This window comes from Coregonus clupeaformis, chromosome 27 (assembly GCF_020615455.1).
Source record: "Coregonus clupeaformis isolate EN_2021a chromosome 27, ASM2061545v1, whole genome shotgun sequence".
In the NCBI taxonomy this organism is placed as follows: domain Eukaryota; kingdom Metazoa; phylum Chordata; class Actinopteri; order Salmoniformes; family Salmonidae; genus Coregonus; species Coregonus clupeaformis.
In genome coordinates, this window is record NC_059218.1 from 48986512 (window position 1) to 49010333 (window position 23822).

The window sequence follows — 23822 nt, forward strand, 5'->3', positions numbered from 1 at the left end:
CACACACACACACACACACACACACACACACACACGTGCATACCTACACACACACACACACACACACACACACACACACACACACACACACACACACACACACACACACACACATGCATACCTCACACCACTGGAAAATGAAATTGGTGGTCAAGAGGAGATTGAAATAAGAAATAATGGAAAAGGAAGCAGCTGTTTTCAAAGTACCGAGGAGTAAGAGGAAGAATTGATTGGGTGGTGAAGGGTCTAATTCTAAGAGGAAGGTAGAGATTGATAAATCAGTTGAAGATAAACTGGTTGTAGAGATGGTGGAGTTTTCTTCTGGGGAGGATAGCGAGAGTGAGTCATCTGATGCGCCACAACAAAATAGCGAGAGAAATGGGGTGGAAGGGAGGTATGGGATTGAGAAGGTACGTCAATTTCTGAAGTTGACAAAAGGGAAGAAATATATGCAGGATTATAATGTAACATATTTTTTTCCTGAAAGTGAATTGTTTATTGAATCAGCAAAGTTTCTGATGTAAAAAATAACAGGGGGAGGTTTGACAAGCCCTGAAATAGCTAGAAAGTGGTCGCGAGAGTGATACGTGGTCCTCTGTAGCTCAGCTGGTAGAGCATGGCGCTTGTAACGCCAAGGTAGTGGGTTCGATCCCCGGGACCACCCATACACAAAAATGTATGCACGCACGACTGTAAGTCGCTTTGGATAAAAGCGTCTGCTAAATGGCATATTATATTATATTATATTATAAATTCTAAAGGAAATGAAAGAGTTCAGTCACAGCCTTAACTCTAGAAAGAGATGTGGTTTCTGTGTCTTCCTCTGTATTTGTTTTTCATCCATGAGAAGTTTTAAGATTTCTTCTTTAACCGTAAATGGGGCGAGAGACGTTAAAAAAAGAGCCGTAGTGTATGAGTTAACTAGGGGAAAGGGAAGTGACATAATTTTTCTACAAGAAATGCAGAGTAATATTGAAAATGAAGTTATGTGGCAACAGGAGTGGGGGGGGCAGTGGTGTGTAGTCATAAAAACTCATAAAGTGGAGGTGTGGCCATCTTGTTCTCAAAAGGGTTTTTACCTTTGTCATATGAGGTTGAAGAGGTAGTTGAGGGGAGGTTATTAAAAGTTAGAGCGAGGTATGAAAACATCACTATGTGTCTGATAAATGTATATGCCCCAGTGGTGGCAGTTGAGAGGGTATGTTTTTTAGAGACATTATCAAATACCATTGAGAAATGTAATACTGAAGATTATGTATTTATTGCTGGGGATTTTAACTGCACAGTCAGTGATTTAGATAGAAATCACAAAGAACCTCATATAGCCTCAAGGACTTTTAAAACGCCTCATTGTAACACATGAACTGTGTGATATTTGGCGGAGTCAACATGGAGGCACGAGACAGTACACCTGGGCGCATGTGAGAGAGAACACCATCTCTATGGCCAGGTTAGATAGGTTGTATGGTTTTGAGCATCAATCTCAGGTATGTAAATCAAGTGTGATAACCCCAGTGGGATTTTCTGATCATTGTTTAATAGTAGAGGTGGTGTCCATTAACGCTGTAAAACCCAAAAGCGCATACTGGTATTTTAATATTACTTTATTGAGTGATGCTCACTTCAGGAAATGTTTTAGTTTTTTCTGGGAGAGGTGGAGGTCTCAAAAGGCCAGTTTTGTATCCCTTCAACAGTGGTGGGATATAGGGAAAATCCAGATTCAACAATTCTGTAATCAATACACGAGGAATGTCACCAAAGACATCACCAGATCAATGAACGCCCTAGAGTCTGAAGTAGTGGAACTCCTGACGTTGGTTGAGACCACAGGAGATCGAGGCCATACTCAGGCCCTCAAGAGGAAAAAAGCTGCATTGGCAGACCTGCTGGGTATCAGAGCATAGGGGGCACCCATTCGTAAAAATGTATGCACACATGACTGTAAGTTGCTTTGGATAAAAGCGTCTGCTAAATGGCATATTATTATTATTAAGTACGTTTCAGGGAATCTCTGAAATGGATGCCTCATCCACATTTTTCTTTGGTTTAGAGAAAAAGAATGGACAAAGAATAATTATTCGTGGTCCTCTGTAGCTCAGCTGGTAGAGCACGGCGCTTGTAACGCCAAGATAGTGGGTTCGATCCCTGGGACCACCCATACACAAAAATGTATGCACGCATGACTGTAAGTCGCTTTGGATAAAAGCGTCTGCTAAATGGCATATTATTATTATTATATTCATTGTCTCAAATCAGCTGTTGGACAGGAGCTCACTAGCCCTAGTGAAATTAGAAAGAGGGCAGTAGAGTTCTATGCTGAGCTCTACAAGTGTGAGTACAAAGAGGATAAAACAGTGCCACAGCAGTTCCTTGATGGGCTCCCACAGGTGGCTGCAGAAGCTCAGGTTGAGCTAGAGCAACCATTGTCTTTGCAGGAGCTATACACTGCATTAAAAGGCATGGAAAATGGAAGGGCACCAGGCATTGATGGGCTTCCCGTTGACTTTTTTAAGTATTTTTGGGCTATGTTGGGAGAGGATTGGCTAGCAGTAGTTAATGATAGTTTGACCGGAGGGTTACTACCGATAAGCTGCAGAAGGGCTGTCCTCACCCTACTGCCCAAAAAGGGGTGACCCTAGGGAGGTGAAGAACTGGAGGCCAGTGGCTTTATTGTGCACTGATTATAAGATCCTGTCAAAGGCTTTGTCCAACAGACTGAGGGAGGTGATGGGGCAAATCATACGGACCAGTCCTACTGTGTTCCCTGCAGGCAGATAGGGGATAACATTTCTCTGATTCAGGATTTTTTGGACGTCTCTAGGGCTATTGGGTTGGATGCTGGTCTAATTTCAACTGATCAGGAAAAGGCATTTGACCGAGTTGAACATTAATACTTAGGGCACACTTTTGAGGCGTTTGGTTTCAGCTCTGGGTTTATTGCCATGATCAGGGTGATATATGGGGACATTGAAAGTGTACTGAAAGTTAACGGTGGCTTGAGTGCTCCTTTTAAAGTGTGTAGAGGTATTAGGCAGGGGTGTTCTTTGTCAGGAATGTTATATGCCATTGCTATAGAGCCACTACTAATTAGCATTAGAAGTCGCATTGAAGGGGTGTACCTTTCAGAGGATATTCCTCCTATTCGTCTCTCAGCCTATGCTGATGATGTAGTTATTTTAGTGAAAAATCAAGCGGAGGTGGATAGTTTGAGTCTAATGGTTGATCGTTTTAGGGGAATATACTCTGCAAAGGTAAATTGGGAAAAAAGTTGTGCTTTACAGATTGGAGAATGGTCTGGAGGGATCATGGCTTTGCCAGGGGGGCTGGAATGGTGTAAGGGAGGTTTTAAGTATCTTGGGGTGTACCTAGGAGATGAGGGGACAATGGAAAAAAATTGGATTGAGGTGGTTGAAATGGTGGAAGGGAGGATGAGGAGATTGCGTTGGTTGTTATCTCGTATGTCATATAGGGGCCGCACTATTATAGTTAACAATGTGATTGCCTCTGCACTGTGGCATCGGTTTTCAGTTTTAGAGCCACCATCTGGCCTACTGGCTAAGATACAGGCAATTATTGTAGATTTCTTTTGGGATAAATATCATCGGGTTCCACAAAGTGTTTTTTGTATTTGTCAAAAGAGGAGGGGGGACAAGGTCTTGTACATATTGCTAGTAGGGCTGCTGCTTTCCGGTTTCAGTTTATTCAAAGGTTGCTTTATGGACCGGAAAATGTGGTTTGGAGAGGGGTGGCAGGTCTTGTATTACAGCAGGTTGGGAGATTAGGTTTAAAGGAGGCTTTATTTTTGGTTGATAGTAGCCAGATTTCTAGGGAGGGAGTATCTCCGTTTTACAGAGGCCTTCTTAGGGTGTGGAGCATAATGAAGGTGTCCAGACGCACTTCAGCAGAGTTGCATTGGCTGTTGGAGGAACCTCTGGTGTATGGGGCAAGACTGGATTGTACAACTGCAGCTGTTCCACATTTCTCCAAGATTCTGGTGAAGGGCAAAATCATCACCTTAAAACAGTTAATGGCCATGGCTGGGTCCGCCTTAATGGATGGAAGATGGGTGGCTGAACATTTGGGGGTGAGGTCGGAAAGGATTGTCGGACAACTGCTGGGAAGCTGCAGGAAGGCTCTGTCAGCAGAAGAGTGGGGTATGCTGAATAGTCACAAGAAGAAGGTACAAGATGAAAACGTCTCATTTCCAAGACTAGGGATTACACCCAATATCCCAGAGTCAGAAAGAAAGGCTTTATTACTGGATTTGAGAGGGTTGGAAGAGGTGGGTTTGGATGAGGTGAATGGGAAATACTTATATAGGGGGTGTGTCAAGGTGTTGAATAAAGATACATTTAAAAATAGAAAAGACACTCCATGGAGGGTAAAATTGGGCATTGATGACAAGGTAAAGCCAGCATGGAGAGCACTGTACAAGCCTCCGTTACAAAAGGGTACTGGGGATATGCAATGGAGGGTTTTGCATGGCATCATTGCAGTTAATGCTTTTGTATCTGTTATTAACTCAGATGTTGGAGATGGATGTCATTTTTGTAATATAAGAGAAACCATTTTTCACTGTTTTATGGAGTGTGAGAGGATAAAACCTCTCTTGGAAATACTGGAGTCTTTGTTTAAAGCTGTAGGGCAGATTTTCAATAACACTGTTTTTATTTTGGGGGGTTCAATATAGTAAGCAACAGAAAATAAAATGTTAACTGTTACATTTTATTTTGGGACAAGCCAAGATGTCAATTTTTCTGAGTAGGAAACATTAGATAGACACGGGATATGGGCAGGAAGTAATATGTGTTTTTAAAGGATCAGTGAAAGCGAGAATAAAAGTGAATTTTGAGTTCTTCTCGGCTGTAAAATATTTCGCATTGTTTGAGGAGAAGTGGGCTTACGAAGGAGCGGTTTATTTTGTGGAGGAGGGGAAACTATTTTTTGTTGATGAAATGAGTTGAATGTATATACAGTGAGGGAAAAAAGTATTTGATCCCCTGCTGATTTTGTACGTTTGCCCACTGACAAAGACATGATCAGTCTATAATTTTAATAGTAGGTTTATTTGAACAGTGAGAGACAGAATAACAACAACAAAATCCAGAAAAGCGCATGTCAAAAATTTTATACATTGATTTGCATTTTAATGATGGAAATAAGTATTTGACCCCTCTGCAAAACATGACTTAGTACTTGGTGGCAAAACCCTTGTTGGCAATCACAGAGTTCAGACGTTTCTTGTAGTTGGCCCCCAGGTTTGCACACATCTCAGGAGGGATTTTGTCCCACTCCTCTTTGCAGATCTTCTCCAAGTCATTAAGGTTTAAGGCTGAAGTTTGGCAACTCGAACCTTCAGCTCCCTCCACAGATTTTCTATGGGATTAAGGTCTGGAGACTGGCTAGGCCACTCCAGGACCTTAATGTGCTTCTTCTTGAGCCACTCCTTTGTTGCCTTGGCCGTGTGTTTTGGGTCATTGTCATGCTGGAATACCCATCCACTACCATTTTCAATGCCCTGGCTGAGGGAAAGAGGTTCTCACCCAAGATTTGACGGTAAATGGCCCTGTCCATCGTCCCTTTGATGCGGTGAAGTTGTCCTGTCCCCTTAGCAGAAAAACACCCCCAAAGCATAATGTTTCCACCTCCATGTTTGACAGTGGGGATGGTGTTCTTGGGGTCATAGGCAGCATTCCTCCTCCTCCAAACACGGCAAGTTGAGTTGATGCCAAAGAGCTCGATTTTGGTCTCATCTGACCACAACACTTTCACCCAGTTCTCCTCTGAATCATTCAGATGTTCATTGGCAAACTTCAGACGGGCCTGTATATGTGCTTTCTTGACTGCATGGCCAGGCACGACTCCAACACCATCATTAAGTTTGCCGACGACACAACAGTGGTAGGCCTGATCACCGACAACGATGAGACAGCCTATAGGGAGGAGGTCAGAGATCTGGCCGTGTGGTGCCAGGACAACAACCTCTCCCTCAACGTGACCAAGACAAAGGAGATGATTGTGGACTACAGGAAAAAAAAAGAGACTGAGCACGCCCCCATTCTCATCGACGGGGCTGTAGTGGAACAGTTTGAGAGCTTCAAGTTCCTTGGTGTCCACATCACCAACGAACTATCATGGTCCAAACACACCAAGACAGTCGTGAAGAGGGCACGACAAAGCCTATTCCCCCTCAGGAGACTAAAAAGATTTGGCATGGGTCCTCAGATCCTCAAATTTTTTTACAGCTGCACCATCGAGAGCATCCTGACTGGTTGCATCACCGCCTGGTATGGCAACTGCTTGGCCTCTGACCTCAAGGCACTACAGAGGGTAGTGCGTACGGCCCAGTACATCACTGGGGCAAAGCTCCCTGCCATCCAGGACCTCTATACCAGGCGGTGTCAGAGGAAGGCCCTCAAAATTGTCAAAGACTCCAGCCACCCTAGTCATAGACTGTTCTCTCTGCTACCGCACGGCAAGCGGTACCGGAGTGCCAAGTCTAGGTCCAAAAGACTTCTCAACAGCTTCTACCCCCAAGCCATAAGACTCCTGAACAGCTAATCATGGCTACCCGGACTATTTGCACTGCCCCCCACCCCATCCTTTTTACGCTGCTGCTACTCTGTTAAGTATTTATGCATAGTCACTTTAACTCTACCCACATGTACATATCACCTCAACTACCTCAACTAGCCGGTGCCCCCGCACATTGACTCTGCAACGGTACCCCCCTGTATATATAGCCTCCCTACTGTCACTTTATTTTACTGTATATATAGCCTCCCTACTGTCACTTTATTTTACTTCTGCTCTTTTTTTCTCAACACTTTTTTTGTTGTTGTTTTATTCTTACTTTTTTTGTTTAAAATAAATGCACTGTTGGTTAAGGGCTGTAAGTAAGCATTTCACTGTAATGTCTGCACCTGTTGTATTCGGAGCATGTGACCAATAAAATTTGATTTGATTTGATTTGATTCAGCAGGGGGTCCTTGCGGGTGCTGCAGGATTTCAGTCTTTCACGGCGTAGTGTTTTATCAATTGTTTTCTTGGTGACTATGGTCCCAGCTGCCTTGAGATCATTGACAAGATCCTCCCGTGTAGTTCTGGGCTGATTCCTCACCGTTCTCATGATCATTGCAACTCCACGAGGTGAGATCTTGCATGGAGCCCCAGGCCGAGAGAGATTGACAGTTATTTTGTATTTCTTCCATTTGCGAATAATCACACCAACTGTTGTCACCTTCTCACCAAGCTGCTTGGCGATGGTCTTGTAGCCCATTCCAGCCTTGTGTAGGTCTACAATCTTGTCCCTGACATCCTTGGAGAGCTCTTTGGTCTTGGCCATGGTGGAGAGTTTGGAATCTGATTGATTGATTGCTTCTGTGGACAGGTATCTTTTATACAGGTAACAAGCTGAGATTAGAAGCACTGACTTTAAGAGTGTGCTCCTATTCTCAGCTCGTTACCTGTATAAAAGACACCTGGGAGCCAGAAATCTTTCTGATTGAGAGGGGGTCAAATACTTATTTCCCTCATTAAAATGCAAATCAATTTATAACAGTTTTTACATGTGTTTTTCTGGATTTTGTTGTTGTTATTCTGTCTCTCACTGTTCAAATAAACCTACCATTAAAATTATAGACTGATCATTACTTTGTCAGTGGGAAAACGTACAAAATCAGCAGGGGATCAAATACTTTTTTCCCTCACTGTATATGCTTTTTTGTATTTTTATTTAATTTATATGTATGTTTTAATTTTTTATTTAGGAATGACATTAGTTGTTTAATTTCTGAAAAGGCAGTGTGCCATTATTTGTGTTAACACTTGAGTATAAAATAAAAGTTTTATAAAAAATCTCTCTCTCCCCAACCAACTCTCTCTCACTTCCCCACCTCTCTCTCTCTCTCTCTGTCTCTCTCACTCTCCCCCACCTCGCTCTCTCTCCCCCACCACTCTCTCTCTCTCCCACCTCTCTCTCTCTCTCTCCCCCACCACTCTCTCTATCTCCCCCACCTCTCTCTCTCTCTCCCCACCTCTCTCTCTTCCCCATCTCTCTCTCCCCCCACTCTCTCTCTCCCCCACCTCTCTCTCTCTCTCCCCCACCTCTCTCTCTTCTCCCCCACCTCTCTCTCCCCCCACCTCTCTCTCTCTCTCCCCACCTCTCTCTCTCTCTACTCTCTCTCCCCACCTCTCTCTCTCTCTCTACTCTTCCCCCACCTCTCTCTCTCTCTCCCCCACCTCTCTCTCTCTCTCCCCCACCTCTCTCTCTCTCTCTCCCCCACCTCTCTCTCTCTCCCCCACCTCTCTCTCTCTCTCTCTCCCCACCTCTCTCTCTCTCTCTCTCCCCACCTCTCTCTCTCCCCCATCTCTCTCTCTCCCCCCACCTCTCTCTCTCTCTCTCTCTCTCTCTCTCTCTCTCCCCACCTCTCTCTCTCTCTCCCCACCTCTCTCTCTCTTCCTCCTCTCTCTCTCTCCCCCACCTCTCTCTCTCTCTCTCTCCCCACCTCTCTCTCTCTCTCTCTCTCTCTCTCTCTCTCTCTCTCCCTCTCTCTCTCTCTCTCTCTCCCCCACCTCTCTCTCTCTCTCTCTCTCCCCCCACCTCTCTCTCTCCCCCTCCTCTCTCTCTCTCTCCCCCACCTCTCTCTCTCTCTCTCTCTCCCCCACCTCTCTCTCTCTCTCCCCACTCTCTCTCCCCCACCTCTCTCTCTCTCCCACTCTCTCTCTCTCCCCCACCTCTCTCTCTCTCTCTCTCTCTCTCTCTCTCCCCCACCTCTCTCTCTCTCTCTCTCTCTCCTCCCCCACCTCTCTCTCTCTCCCCTCTCTCTCTCCCCCACCTCTCCTCTCTCTCTCTCTCCCCCACCTCTCTCTCTCTCTCCCACTCTCCTCCCCCACCTCTCTCTCTCTCTCTCTCCCACCTCTCTCTCTCCCCACTCTCTCTCTCTCTCTCTCCCCCACCTCTCTCTCTCCCCACCTCTCTCTCTCTCTCTCTCCCTCTCTCTCTCCCCCACCTCTCTCTCTCTCTCTCTCTCTCTCTCTCTCTCCCCCACCTCTCTCTCTCTCTCCCACCTCTCTCTCTCCCCTCTCTCTCTCTCTCTCTCTCTCCCCACTCTCTCTCTCTCTCTCTCTCTCTCTCTCTCCCCCACCTCTCTCTCTCCCCCTCTCTCTCTCTCTCTCCCCACCTCTCTCTCTCCCACCTCTCTCTCTCTCTCTCTCTCTCTCTCCCCTCTCTCTCTCTCTCTCTCTCCCACCTCTCTCTCTCTCCCTCTCTCTCTCTCTCTCTCCCCCACCTCTCTCTCTCTCTCTCTCTCTCTCTCTCTCTCTCCCCCCACCTCTCTCTCTCCCACTCACTCTCTCTCTCTCCCCCACCTCTCTCTCTCCCTCTCTCTCTCTCTCCACCTCTCTCTCTCCCCACTCTCTCTCTCTCTCTCCCCACCTCTCTCTCTCCCCACCTCTCTCTCTCTCTCTCTCTCCCACCACTCTCTCTCTCTCTCTCTCTCTCTCCTCTCTCTCTCACCTCTCTCTCTCCCCCACCTCTCTCTCTCTCCCCACTCTCTCTCTCCCCCACCACTCTCTCTCCTCACCTCTCTCTCTCCCCCACCTCTCTCTCTCTCCCACTCTCTCTCTCTCCCCACCTCTCTCTCTCTCCCTCTCTCTCTCTCTCTCTCTCTCCCCCACCTCTCTCTCTCTCCCCACTCTCTCTCTCCCCCACCTCTCTCTCCCCCACCTCTCTCTCTCTCTCCCCACCTCTCTCTCTCTCTCTCTCTCTCTCTCTCTCCCCCACCTCTCTCTCTCTCTCTCTCTCTCTCTCTCTCTCTCTCTCCCCCACCACTCTCTCTCTCTCTTCCTCCCTCCCCCACCACTCTCTCTCTCTCTCTCCCCCACCTCTCTCTCTCTCCCCACCTCTCTCTCTCATCTCTCTCTCTCTCCCCCAACCTCTCTCTCTCTCTCCCCCCACCACTCTCTCTCTCTCCCACTCTCTCTCTCTCTCCCCACCTCTCTCTCTCTCTCCCCCACCTCTCTCTCTCTCTCTCTCCCCCACTCCTCTCTCTCCCCCATCTCTCTCTCTCCCCCCACCTCTCTCTCCTCTCTCCCCACCCTCTCTCTCTCTCTCTCTCCCCCACCTCTCTCTCTCTCTCTCTCTCTCTCTCTCTCTCCCCCACCTCTCTCTCTCTCTCCACCACTCTCTCTCTCCCCACCTCTCTCTCTCTCTCCCCCCACCTCTCTCTCTCCCCCCACCTCTCTCTCTCTCTCTCTCCCCCCACCTCTCTCTCTCCCCCACCTCTCTCTCTCTCTCTCCCCACCTCTCTCTCTCCCTCTCTCTCTCTCTCTCCCCCACCTCTCTCTCTCTCTCTCTCTCTCTCCCCCACCTCTCTCTCTCTCTTCTCCTCTCTCCCCACCTCTCTCTCTCTCTCCCCCACTCTCTCTCTCTCTCACTCTCTCTCCCCACCTCTCTCTCCCCCACCTCTCTCTCTCTCTCCCCCACCCTCTCTCTCCCCCACCTCTCTCTCTCTCTCTCTCCCCACCACTCTCTCTCCCCCACCTCTCTCTCTCTCTCTCCCACCTCTCTCTCTCTCCCCACCTCTCTCTCTCTCTCTCCCCCACCTCTCTCTCTCTCCCCACACCCTCTCTCCCCCTCTCTCTCTCTCCCCCACCTCTCTCTCTCTCTCCCCACTCACTCTCTCTCTCACCTCTCTCTCTCTCTCCCCACCACTCTCTCTCTCCCCACCTCTCTCTCTCTCCCCCACCTCTCTCTCTCTCCCCCACTCTCTCTCTCTCCCCACCTCTCTCTCTCCCCCACCTCTCTCTCTCTCCCCCACCACTCTCTCTCTCCCTCTCTCTCTCCCCCCACCACTCTCTCTCTCCCACTCTCTCTCTCTCTCCCCCACCTCTCTCTCTCTCTCCCCACTCTCTCTCTCTCTCTCCCCCCACCTCTCTCTCTCTCTCCCCACCACTCTCTCTCTCTCCCCACCTCTCTCTCTCTCTTCCCCACCTCTCTCTCTCTTCCCCCACTCTCTCTCTCTCTCCCCACCTCTCTCTCTCTCTCCCCACCCTCTCTCTCTCTCCCCCACCTCTCTCTCTCTCTCTCCCCCACCTCTCTCTCTCTCTCCACCTCTCTCTCTCTCCCCCACCTCTCTCTCTCTCTCCCCTCTCTCTCTCTCTCCCCACCATCTCTCTCTCTCCCCCACCTCTCTCTCTCTCTCCCCCACCTCTCTCTCTCTCTCCCCCACCACTCTCTCTCTCTCCCCCCCCACCTCTCTCTCTCTCTCCCCCACCTCTCTCTCTCTCTCCACCACTCTCTCTCTCTCTACCCTCTCTCTCCTCACCTCTCTCTCTCTCTCTCCCCCCACCTCTCTCTCTCTCTCCCCACCTCTCTCTCTCTCCCCCCACTCTCTCTCTCTCCCACCCTCTCTCTCTCTCTCATCTCTCTCTCTCCCCCACCTCTCTCTCTCTCTCTCTCTCTCTCTCCCCCACCACTCTCTCTCCCCTCCACTCTCTCTATCTCACCACTCTCTCTCTCTCCCCCACCTCTCTCTCTCTCTCTCCCCCACTCTCTCTCCCACTCTCTCTCTCTCCCTCTCTCTCTCTCCCCCCACCCTCTCTCTCTCTCCCCACTCTCTCTCTCTCCCCCACCTCTCTCTCTCTCCCCCACCTCTCTCTCTCCCCCACCTCTCTCTCTCCCCCACCTCTCTCTCTCTCTCTCTCTCCCCCACCACTCTCTCTCCCCCACCTCTCTCTCTCTCTCTCTCTCCCCCCACCTCTCTCTCTCTCTCTCTCTCTCCCCACCTCTCTCTCCCCCAACTCTCTCTCTCTCCCACACACTCTCTCTCTCCCCCACCTCTCTCTCTCTCTCCCCACCACTCTCTCTCTCTCCCCCACCACTCTCTCTATCTCCCCCACCTCTCTCTCTCTCCCCCACCTCTCTCTCTCTCTCCCCCACCTCTCTCTCTCCCCCACCTCTCTCTCTCTCTCTCTCTCCCCCACCTCTCTCTCTCCCCCAACTCTCTCTCTCTCCCCCACCACTCTCTCTCCCCCACCTCTCTCTCTCTCTCTCCCACCTCTCTCTCTCTCCCCACCTCTCTCTCTCTCTCTCTCTCCCCCACCTCTCTCTCTCCCCCAACTCTCTCTCTCTCCCCCACCTCTCTCTCTCTCCCCCACCTCTCTCTCTCCCTCTCTCTCTCTCTCCCCCACCTCTCTCTCTCTCTCCCCCACCTCTCTCTCTCTCTCCCCCACCTCTCTCTCCCCCCTCTCTCTCTCTCCCACCCTCTCTCTCTCCCCACCTCTCTCTCTCTCTCCCCCACCTCTCTCTCTCTCTCTCTCCCCACCTCTCTCTCCCCCACCACACTATCTCTCTCCCCCCACCTCCCTCTTTCTCCCCCACCTCTCTCTCTCTCCCCCCACCTCCCTCTTTCTCCCCCACCTCTCTCTCTCTCCCCCACCCCTCTCTCTCTCCCCCACCCCTCTCTCTCCCCCACCTCTCTTTCTCCCCCACCACTCTCTCTCTCCCTCTCTCTCTCTCCCCACCTCCTCTTTCTCCCCACCTCTCTCTCTCTCCCCCACCCCTCTCTCTCTCCCCACCACTCTCTCTCTCCCCCACCACTCTCTCTCTCCCCCACCTCTCTCTCTCTCTCCCCACCTCTCTCTCTCTCTCCCCCCTCTCTCTCCCCACCACACTCTCTCTCCCCCACCTCCCTCTTTCTCCCCCACCTCTCTTCCCCCACCTCCCTCTCTCTCTCCCCACCACTCTCTCTCTCCCCCCACCTCTCTCTCTCTCCCCCACCTCTCTCTCTCTCCCCACCTCTCTCTCCCCCACCACACTCTCTCTCCCCCACCTCCCTCTTTCTCCCCCACCTCTCTCTCTCTCCCCCACCTCCCTCTCTCTCCCCCACCTCTCTCTCTCTCCCCCACCACTCTCTCTCTCCCCCACCCTCTCTCTCTCCCCCCACCCCTCTCTCTCTCCCCACCTCCCTCTCTCTCTCCCCCACCACTCTCTCTCTCCCCCACCCCTCTCTCTCTCCCCCCACCCCTCTCTCTCTCCCCACCCTCTCTCTCTCCCCCACCTCTCTCTCTCTCGCCCCACCTCCCTCTCTCTCTCTCCCCCACCCCTCTCTCTCTCTCCCCCACCACTCTCTCTCTTACTCCTCATTGTCTCCCACTACACCTCTTTCCTCCCCCCTCACCTTGTAGAGTCCTATCCAGTCCCAGGTAGAGGACATGAAGTCTTCCAGGATGGTGTAGGACAGCTCAGCTTCCTGGTCAGCGCTCCACTGGCCCTCTGGACACACACTGACAAGTGCCCTGTCACTACGCTTCCTCATCTACAGGGAGAGGACAGGGGTTATGTGTGTCTCTGTGTGTATCTCTTTGTGTGTGTGTGTGTGTCTGTGTGTTGTGTGTTCCTACCTCCAGGTTAAAGATTCCTATGACAGGTTTGTGGTCGCTGACCCCGTAGCTGGGGTCGCAGGTGTAGGTGTCCTGTAGCACTTTGATTGGATACTCCTCCTGTCCGTCATCCGAGTGTTGGGTGGAGGTCGACGCCTTCTCCTCCTCGTCATCCTCAGGGGGCGGGGTTTTGGGTTTGATGCGCCACAGAATGCGGTCGGTCCATGCTGGCTTCCTCTTCTTACCACTGGCCAATCAAAGAACACAGGAAGTGATGTCACTATGAGATCAGGTGACTCAGAGAGTTGGGAGGGTTTAATACACATCCTCCTCTTTATACTGTCTCTCTCTCAAAATAGTCTGTGTATTTGCTTCTATTAAATAATGAATATGTAGGATACCATCTTCCATCCATCCAGCTACCTCTACCTCTAACTACCATCATGTGGACATTCAGATAGCCTGGTCCAGCTAGGCTCAGATAGCCTGGTCCAGCTAGGCTCAGATAGCCTGGTCCAGCTAGGCTCAGATAGCCTGGTCCAGCTAGGCTCAGATAGCCTGGTCCAGCTAGGCTCAGATAGCCTGGTCCAGCTAGGCTCAGATAGCCTGGTCCAGCTAGGCTCAGATAGCCTGGTCCAGCTAGGCCTAATATCCTATACCTTAGCTTGCAACATCGATATTGTGGCAGGTTGTAACCAAACGCTAACCACAATTAACCATACAGGATATAAAGCCTTGGCTACAGGTTAAACAATGTTTCCTCCAATCACGACGTCCAGGAAGTAGATTCACATCGTCCAGGAAGTAGATTTCACGACAAGCATTCGTTTCTTATAGCACTCGTTTGTTATAGCACTCGTTTGTTATAGCATTCGTTTGTTATAGCACTCGTTTGTTATAGCGTTCGTTTGTTATAGCATTCGTTTGTTATAGCATTCGTTTGTTACAGCATTAGTTTGTAATTGCATTTGTTTGTTATAGCATTCGTTTGTTATAGCACTCGTTTCTTATAGCATTTGTTTGTTATAGCATTCGTTTGTTATAGCATTCGTTTGTTATAGCACTCGTTTGTTATAGCATTCGTTTCTTATAGCATTCGTTTGTTATAGCATTCGTTTGTTATAGCATCCATTTCTTATAGCACTCGTTTCTTATAGCATTCGTTTGTTATAGCATTCGTTTGTTATAGCATTCATTTGTTATAGCATTCGTTTGTTATAGCATTCGTTTGTTATAGAATTCGTTTCTAATAGCATTAGTTTCTTATAGCACTCGTTTGTTATAGCATTCGTTTGTTATAGCACTCGTTTGTTATAGCACTCGTTTGTTATAGCATTCGTTTGTTATAGCATTCGTTTGTTATAGCATTCGTTTGTTATAGCATTCGTTTGTTATAGCATTCGTTTCTTATAGCATTCGTTTGTTATAGCATTCGTTTGTTATAGCACTCGTTTGTTATAGCACTCGTTTGTTATAGCATTCGTTTCTTATAGCATTCGTTTGTTATAGCACTCGTTTGTTATAGCATTCGTTTGTTATAGCATTCGTTTGTTATAGCACTCGTTTGTTATAGCATTCGTTTGTTATAGCATTCGTTTGTTATAGCATTCGTTTGTTATAGCATTCGTTTGTTATAGCATTCGTTTGTTATAGCATTCATTTGTTATAGCATTCGTTTCTTATAGCATTCGTTTGTTATAGCATTCGTTTGTTATAGCATTCGTTTGTTATAGCACTCATTTGTTATAGCATTCGTTTCTTATAGCATTCGTTTGTTATAGCACTCGTTTGTTATAGCATTCGTTTGTTATAGCATTCGTTTGTTATAGCATTCGTTTCTAATAGCATTCGTTTCTTATAGCACTCGTTTGTTATAGAATTCGTTTGTTATAGCATTTGTTTGTTATAGCATTCATTTGTTATAGCATTCATTTGTTATAGCATTCGTTTCTTATAGCATTCGTTTGTTATAGCATTCATTTGTTATAGCATTCGTTTGTTATAGCATTCGTTTGTTATAGCATTCGTTTCTTATAGCATTCGTTTGTTATAGCATTCATTTGTTATAGCATTCGTTTGTTATAGCATTCGTTTGTTATAGCATTCGTTTGTTATAGCATTCGTTTGTTATAGCATTCGTTTGTTATAGCATTCGTTTGTTATAGCATTCGTTTCTAATAGCATTAGTTTCTTAGAGCACTCGTTTGTTATAGCATTCGTTTGTTATAGCATTCGTTTGTTATAGCATTCGTTTGTTATAGCATTCGTTTGTTATAGCATTCGTTTGTTATAGCATTCGTTTGTTATAGCATTAGTTTCTTATAGCATTCGTTTGTTATAGCATTCGTTTGTTATAGCATTAGTTTCTTATAGCATTCGTTTGTTATAGCATTCGTTTGTTATAGCATTTGTTTGTTATAGCATTCCTTTCTTATAGCATTCGTTTCTTATAGCATTCGTTTGTTATAGCATTCGTTTGTAATAACATTTGCGGTCTTTGGTGCGTGAGCGTGGAAACACAGATTAATGAATAACAGCGCACATAGCAACAATAGCCGATATGAAAGTAGGAGAGCGTAAACTTTGTTGTTAATTGAGGTTAGTTTACAAGTCAAGAGTTCTGGCTTCGCAACAGTTCAAAAGATTGATGAGTGACTGAAATGACCGCCTGGGAACTGTGTGGGAGAGCCGGGCAGATCAGCTCAATCAGACCAGGCAACTGAAAGATGTCAATTCTGCCAATGAGAAGATTGAATTAAATATTCTGTAAGCATGCATGTTTAGGTTTGAACAAACTTGTTGAAGGTCAGTGTCGTGACTCAACCCAAACTTCTCCTATCGAGTTCAGCATTCTAGACTGACTGTACAAAACATTAGGAACACCTTCCTAATATTGAGTTGCGTCACCTTTTGCCCTCAGAACAGCCTCAATTCGTCCTGGCAAGGACTCTACATGGTGCTGAAAGCGTTCCAAAGAGATGCTGGCCCAGGTTGACTCCAATGCTTCCCACAGTTGTGTGAAGTTGGCTGGATGCCTTTTGTGTGGTGGACCATTCTTGATACACACGGGAAACATTATGCCTTCTCATTGCAGTCGCTGTACTCATACTATAATGGAGAACTATCGCCTTATGGTGAGGATAGCCGTGTTGCAAGCACAGCTTCAGATGCAGTCGTTAGGCAAGAGCAATGTAAGTGTAGGAAAGAATGAAACAGCATCTGTGCCACCAGTAAGTACAGGCTGCTGGAAAGAAATGCTGTCGGCATTGTCAACCGGGGTCACTCATACAGCCGATAGAAACCTTCAACCTTCAACCACTAAAAAACGAGTCGGAGTCTGAGCCTGAGCCTTCTCAGGTCTCTCCTCCACCCATTACGGGGTCTGAGCCTTCTCAGGTCTCTCCTCCACCCGTTACGGGGTCTGAGCCTTCTCAGGTCTCTCCTCCACCCGTTACGGGGTCTGAGCCTTCTCAGGTCTCTCCTCCACCCGTTACGGGGTCTGAGCCTTCTCAGGTCTCTCCTCCACCCGTTACGGGGTCTGAGCCTTCTCAGGTCTCTCCTCCACCTGTTACGGGGTCTGAGCCTTCTCAGGTCTCTCCTCCACCCGTTACGGGGTCTGAGCCTTCTCTGGTCTCTCCTCCACCCGTTACGGGGTCTGAGCCTTCTCAGGTCTCTCCTCCACCCGTTACGGGGTCTGAGCCTTCTCAGGTCTCTCCTCCACCCGTTAATGGGTCTGAGCCTTCTCAGGTCTCTCCTCCACCCGTTACGGGGTCTGAGCCTTCTCAGGTCTCTCTTCCACCCGTTAATGGGTCTGAGCCACCGAGGCCTCTCACCATTAGCCCTGACAAATTGAAAACCCTAGTCATTGGCGACTCCATTACCCACAATATCAGACTGAAGAAGAATCATCCAGGGATCATACACTGTTTACCAGGGGGCTTGGCTACCGACGTAAAGGCTAATCTGAAGATGGTGCTGGCTAAGGGTAAAACTGGCGAGCGTAGAGTGTATAGGGATATTGTTATCCACGTCGGCACCAATGATGTTAGGATGAAGCAGTCAGAGGCCTCCAAGCACAACATAACTTCAGCGTGTAATCTAGCTAGGATACCATCCAAATAATCTACATAACTTCAGCGTGTAATCTAGCTAGGATACCATCCAAATAATCTACATAACTTCAGTGTGTAATCTAGCTAGGATACCATCCAAATAATCTACATAACTTCAGCGTGTAATCTAGCTAGGATACCATCCAAATAATCTACATAACTTCAGCGTGTAATCTAGCTAGGATACCATCCAAATAATCTACATAACTTCAGCGTGTAATCTAGCTAGGATACCATCCAAATAATCTACATAACTTCAGCGTGTAATCTAGCTAGGATACCATCCAAATAATCTACATAACTTCAGCGTGTAATCTAGCTAGGATACCATCCAAATAATCTACATAACTTCAGCGTGTAATCTAGCTAGGATACCATCCAAATAATCTACATAACTTCAGCGTGTAATCTAGCTAGGATACCATCCAAATAATCTACATAACTTCAGCGTGTAATCTAGCTAGGATACCATCTAGCTAGGATACCATCTAGCTAGGATACCATCTAGCTAGGATACCATCCAGCTAGGATACCATCCAGCTAGGATACCATCTAGCTAGGATACCATCTAGCTAGGATACCATCTAGCTAGGATACCATCTAGCTAGAAATCAAGTACAGTGTCGGCAGAGTAATTGTCTCTGGCCCCTCCCAGTTAGGAGGAGTGATGAGCTCTACAGCAGTAATTGTCTCTGGCCCCTCCCAGTTAGGGGGAGGAGTGATGAGCTCTACAGCAGTAATTGTCTCTGGCCCCTCCCAGTTAGGGGGAGTGATGAGCTCTACAGCAGTAATTGTCTCTGGCCCCTCCCAGTTAGGGGGAGGAGTGATGAGCTCTATAGCAGTAATTGTCTCTGGCCCCTCCCAGTTAGGGGGAGGAGTGATGAGCTCTACAGCAGTAATTGTCTCTGGCCCCTCCCAGTTAGGGGGAGGAGTGATGAGCTCTACAGCAGTAATTGTCTCTGGCCCCTCCCAGTTAGGGGGAGTGATGAGCTCTACAGCAGTAATTGTCTCTGGCCCCTCCCAGTTAGGGGGAGGAGTGATGAGCTCTACAGCAGTAATTGTCTCTGGCCCCTCCCAGTTAGGGGGAGTGATGAGCTCTACAGCAGAGTCTCACAACTCAATCACTGGTTGAAAACTGTTTCCTGTTCCTCCCAAAATATAGGATTTGTAGATAATTGGCCCTCTTTCTGGGACTCACCCACAAACAGGACCAAGCCTGGCCTGCTGAGGAGTGACGGACTCCATCCTAGCTGGAGGGGTGCTACAGGACCAAGCCTGGCCTGCTGAGGAGTGATGGACTCCATCCTAGATGGAGGGGTGCTACAGGACCAAGCCTGGCCTGCTGAGGAGTGATGGACTCCATCCTAGCTGGAGGGGTGCTACAGGACCAAGCCTGGCCTGCTGAGGAGTGATGGACTCCATCCTAGCTGGAGGGGTGCTACAGGACCAAGCCTGGCCTGCTGAGGAGTGATGGACTCCATCCTAGCTGGAGGGGTGCTACAGGACCAAGCCTGGCCTGCTGAGGAGTGATGGACTCCATCCTAGCTGGAGGGTGTTGCAGGACCAAGCCTGGCCTGCTGAGGAGTGATGGACTCCATCCTAGATGGAGGGGTGCTACAGGACCAAGCCTGACCTGCTGAGGAGTGACGGACTCCATCCTAGCTGGAGGGGTGCTACAGGACCAAGCCTGGCCTGCTGAGGAGTGATGGACTCCATCCTAGATGGAGGGGTGCTACAGGAACAAGCCTGGCCTGCTGAGGAGTGATGGACTCCATCCTAGATGGAGGGGTGCTACAGGACCAAGCCTGGCCTGCTGAGGAGTGATGGACTCCATCCTAGCTGGAGGGGTGCTACAGGACCAAGCCTGGCCTGCTGAGGAGTGATGGACTCCATCCTAGCTGGAGGGGTGCTCTCATCTTATCTACCAACATAGACAGGGCTCTAACTCCTCTAGCTGTATACAGAGTTCCTCACTGAGTTCCCTGAATTCCTATCGGACCTCGTAGTCTTGGCAGATATTACATTTCTTGGGTGACATCAATATTCACATGAAGATGTCCACAGACCCACTCCAAAAGGCTTTCGGAGCCATCATCGAATCAACATGTCTCAGGACCTGCGCATTGACACAATCACAACCTGGATCTAGTTTTGTCCCGTGGAATACATATTGTGGATCTAAATGTTTTTCCTCAAAATCAGACCACCATCTTATTACATTTGTAATCGCAACAACTAATTTGCTTACAAACCAACCACGGATGATCAAAAGTCGCACTATACATTCTCAGACAACATAAAGATTCCCAATGACATCGGAGTACAAAAATCAGCAATTCACCTAATCGAGGACCTAAACTTAACCCTGCTTAATACCCTAGATGCGGTCGCACAGCAAAAAACTAAAAGAAATTGCCTCAAGAAACTAGCTCCCTGGTATACAGAAAATACACGTGACCTGAAGCAAGCGTACAGAAAATTGGAACGGAAATGGCGCCAAATTAAAAGTCTTCCGACTAGCTTGGAAAGACACTACCGTGCAATATCGAAGAGCCCTCACTGCTGCTCGATCAGCCCACTTTCCAACCTGATTGAGGAGAATAAAAATAATTCAAAATGTTATTTTTTTATACTCTCGCAAACCTAACTAAAAAGCAACATTCCTCAAGTGAAGTTGGCCTTCACTTCAGCAGTGATGAATTCATGAACTTTTTCGATGAAAAGATCATGAACATTAGAAAACAAATTACGGACTCCTCTTTGAATCTGCGTATTTCTCCAAAAACTCAGTTGTCCTGAGTCTGCACAGAACTGCCAAGACCTCGGATCAATGGAGATACTCAAGTTTTTAAATCCTGTATCTCTCGACACATTCATAAGAAATTGTGATGGCCTCTAAAACTTCCAGCTGCCTACTAGACCCTATTCCAACTAAACTACTGAAAGAGCTACTTCCTGTGCTTGGCCCTCCTATGTTAAACATAATAAATGGCTCCCTATCCTCCGGATGTGTACCAAACTCACTAAAAGTGGCAGTAATAAAGCCTCTCATGAAAAAGCCAAACCTTGTCCTGGAAAATTAAAACTATCGACCTATATCGAATCTCCCATTCCTATCATCAAAAAAAGCTGTTGTGCAGCAACTCACTGCCTTCCTGAAGACAAAATAATGTATACAAAATGCTCCAGTCTGGTTTTAGACCCCATCATAGCACTGAGACTGCACTCGTGAAGGTGGCAAATGACCTTTTAATGGCGTCAGACCAAGGCTCTGCGTCTGTCCTCATACTCCTAGACCAGGGTTCTTCAATTCTGGAAGGCCGAAACACTTCTGTTTTTTATATCTACCTGGTAGTTAATTGCACTCACCTGGTGTCCCAGGTCTAAATTAGCCCCTGATTAGAAGGAGAGGATGAAAAACTGAGGTGTTTTGGCCCTCCAGGACCGGAATTGAAGAACCCTGTCCTAGACCTTAGTGACACTTTCGACACCATCGATCACCATATTCTTTGGAGAGATTGTAAACCCTAATTGGACTACACGTCAAGTTCTTGCTTGGTTTAGATCTCATCTGTTGGAAAGATTTGTCTCTGTGGATGGTTTATCCTCCGACAAATTAATGGTACGTTTCGCTGTTCCTCAAGGTTCCGTTCTAGGAACACTATTGTTTTCACTAAACACTCAGTGGCCAGTTTAATAGGTACACCACCCTGTTCACAAATAGCCATGACTTGCTATATAAAGCAGGCAGACAGGCATCGAGGCATTCAGTTACTGTTCCGATTGAATGGTAGAATGGGCAAAACAAGTGACCTAAGCAACTTTGAGCATGGTATGATCGTCGGTGCCAGGCGCGCGCCTGTATCTTAGAAACTGCCGGCCTCCTGGGCTTTTCACGCACGACAGTGTCTAGGGTTTACCGAGAATGGTGAGACAAACAAAACACATCCAGTCAGCGGGCAGTCCTCTGGGAGAAAACAGCTCGTTGATGAGAGGTCAAAGGAGAATGGCAAGAATCATGCAAGCTAACAGGCGGGCGACAAACAGGCAAATAACGGCGCAGCACAACAGTGGTGTGCATCTCGTAACTCACAACTCGTCGGTCCTTGTCACGGAGGTCACCTTGTCACGGAGGTCACCTTGTCACCTTGGCTATTGCAGCAGACGACCACACCGGGTTCCAATTGAGCAACGTTTCCATGCTCAGAAGGCAAAGGGGGTTCCGACCCGGTACTAAATGGGTGTACCTAATAAACTCTTGGTGATGTCATACGGAAACAAAATTGTCAACTTTCACTGCTATGCAGACGACACACAGCTGTACATTTCAAAGAAGCATGGTGAAGCCACCAAAATTGCCTACCCTGGAAGCCTTGGTTTCAGACATGAGGAAGTGGATGCTGGCAATTTTTATACTGTACTTTTAACTTGGACAAAACAGAGATACTAGTTTTAGGACCCTATAAACAAAGGGATCTGCTATCAGATCTGTCAATGAATCTCAATGGTTGTACAGTCGTCTGAAACTAAACTGTGAAGGACCTCTTTTTCGAAAAGCGTATCAAACATTTTTCAAGAGCAGCTTTTGTCTCTGTAACTGCAAAAATCAGAAACGTTTGTCCATAAATGACGCATAAAAGCTAATTCATGCTTTTATCTCTTTTAGATTAGACTACTGCAACGCTCTACTCTCCGGCTACCCGGATAAAGCACTAAATAAACTTCAGTTAGTGCTAAACATGGCTGCTAGAATCTTGACTAGAACCCCCCAAAATGATCATATTACTCCAGTGCTAGCCTCTCTACACTGGCTTCCTGTTAAGGCTAGGGCTGATTTCAAGGTTTTACTGCTAACCTACAAAACATTACATGGGCTTGCTCCTACCTATCTCTCTGATTTGGTCCTGCCGTACATACCTACACGTACGCTACGGTCACAAGACGCAGGCCTCCTTATTGTCTTTGGCAAAGTGGGAGGGGTTGTATCCTGCCTGGTTGGCCCTGTCCAGGGGTCACAGTGTCCCCCGACGTCACAGTCCTCAGCGTCTATGCTGCAATAGTCTATGTGCCGGGGTCTAGGGTCAGTCTGTCCTGGCTGGTGTACTTTCTTCTGTCTTATCTGGTGTCCTCTTGGTCTCTCTCTCTCTCTCTCTCTCTCATTGGTCAGACAGCAAGTTGGCTTATGAAGTGTGTGCTGTACAGGAGTGTATTTGACTGTGTAGTGTGTTACCTGGTATCGTAGGTGTCAGAGTTGCGGTCGAACTTGTATGTAGGTTTAAACTTCAGAGGTCCCTCCTCAAACTCCTGCAGGAACGGTTCCTTTTTCTTCATCGTTAACAGCTACAGGATAACAAACAGAGTTAGAGAGAGATGGTGTGTGCTTGTATCATGTGTGTGTATAATTTTTTACATTTACGTCATTTAGCAGACGCTCTTATCCAGAGCGACTTACAGTTAGTGAGTGCATACATTATTTATATTTTTCATACTGGCCCCCCCTGGGAATCGAACCCACAACCCTGGCGTTGCAAACGCCATGCTCTACCAACTGAGCTACATCCCCTGCCGGCCATTCCCTCCCCTACCCTGGACGACGCTGGGCCAATTGTGCGCGCCGCCCCATGGGTCTCCCGGTCGCGGCCGACTACGACAGAGCCTGGATTCGAACAAGGATCTCTAGTGGCACAGCTAGCACTGCGATGCAGTGCCGTAGACCACTGCGCCACTTGGGAGGCACATGTCTGTGTGTTACCTGGTCCCTCTCCCACAGAAGGTTGAAGCGTCCGCTGTTGATGGAGGATCGGAGGAAGTGCATTCCATGGTCAGCGATTCGGAAGTTCAGATCACCAAACCAGAAAACCACCCTGGGAGAGAGAGAGATAAGTGTGTTTGTGTGTGTGTGTGTGTGTGTGTGTGTGCGCTCGTGCGTGTGTGTGTGACTGTGTGTGTGGTACTGACTTGTGGTCTCGGACGGTGGGTGTGTTGTCCAGGTCAAAGTCCTGAGTCTCCAGAATGTACTCAAACTCATCAACGCGCTGCAGAGCGTTGCCCATATGAGCCGTCAGGTGGCAGTTCACAAAACACATCATGTGACCATAAAGGGAGAACCGCACGGATACACCGCCCTTATTACCCTGAGAGAGAGAATAAAGATATCAGGTCCATCCCCAGTATATATAGTTAATAAAGCTATCAGGTCCATCCCCAATATATAGAGTTAATAAAGCTATCAGGTCCATCCCCAATATATAGATTTAATAAAGCTATCAGGTCCATACCCAGTATATAGAGTTAATAAAGCTATCAGGTCCATCCCCAGTATATAGA

The 23822-nt window shown here is 47.9% G+C and overlaps 1 protein-coding gene across 2 annotated transcripts in view; it reads right to left on the bottom strand.

The window, feature by feature from the left end:
* The window catches only part of inpp5kb (inositol polyphosphate-5-phosphatase Kb), an 87547-nt gene that overhangs the window by 6547 nt on the left and 57178 nt on the right, over positions 1-23822 (bottom strand). For both annotated transcript variants that reach the window (XM_041851516.2, XM_041851515.2), the window contains 5 exons: positions 23454-23629; positions 23248-23359; positions 22726-22835; positions 13405-13630; positions 13182-13319 (listed from right to left, as the gene is read on the bottom strand). In XM_041851516.2, the coding sequence (XP_041707450.1) occupies positions 13182-13319; positions 13405-13630; positions 22726-22835; positions 23248-23359; positions 23454-23629 (762 nt within the window). The remainder of the gene's footprint in view (positions 1-13181; positions 13320-13404; positions 13631-22725; positions 22836-23247; positions 23360-23453; positions 23630-23822) is intronic.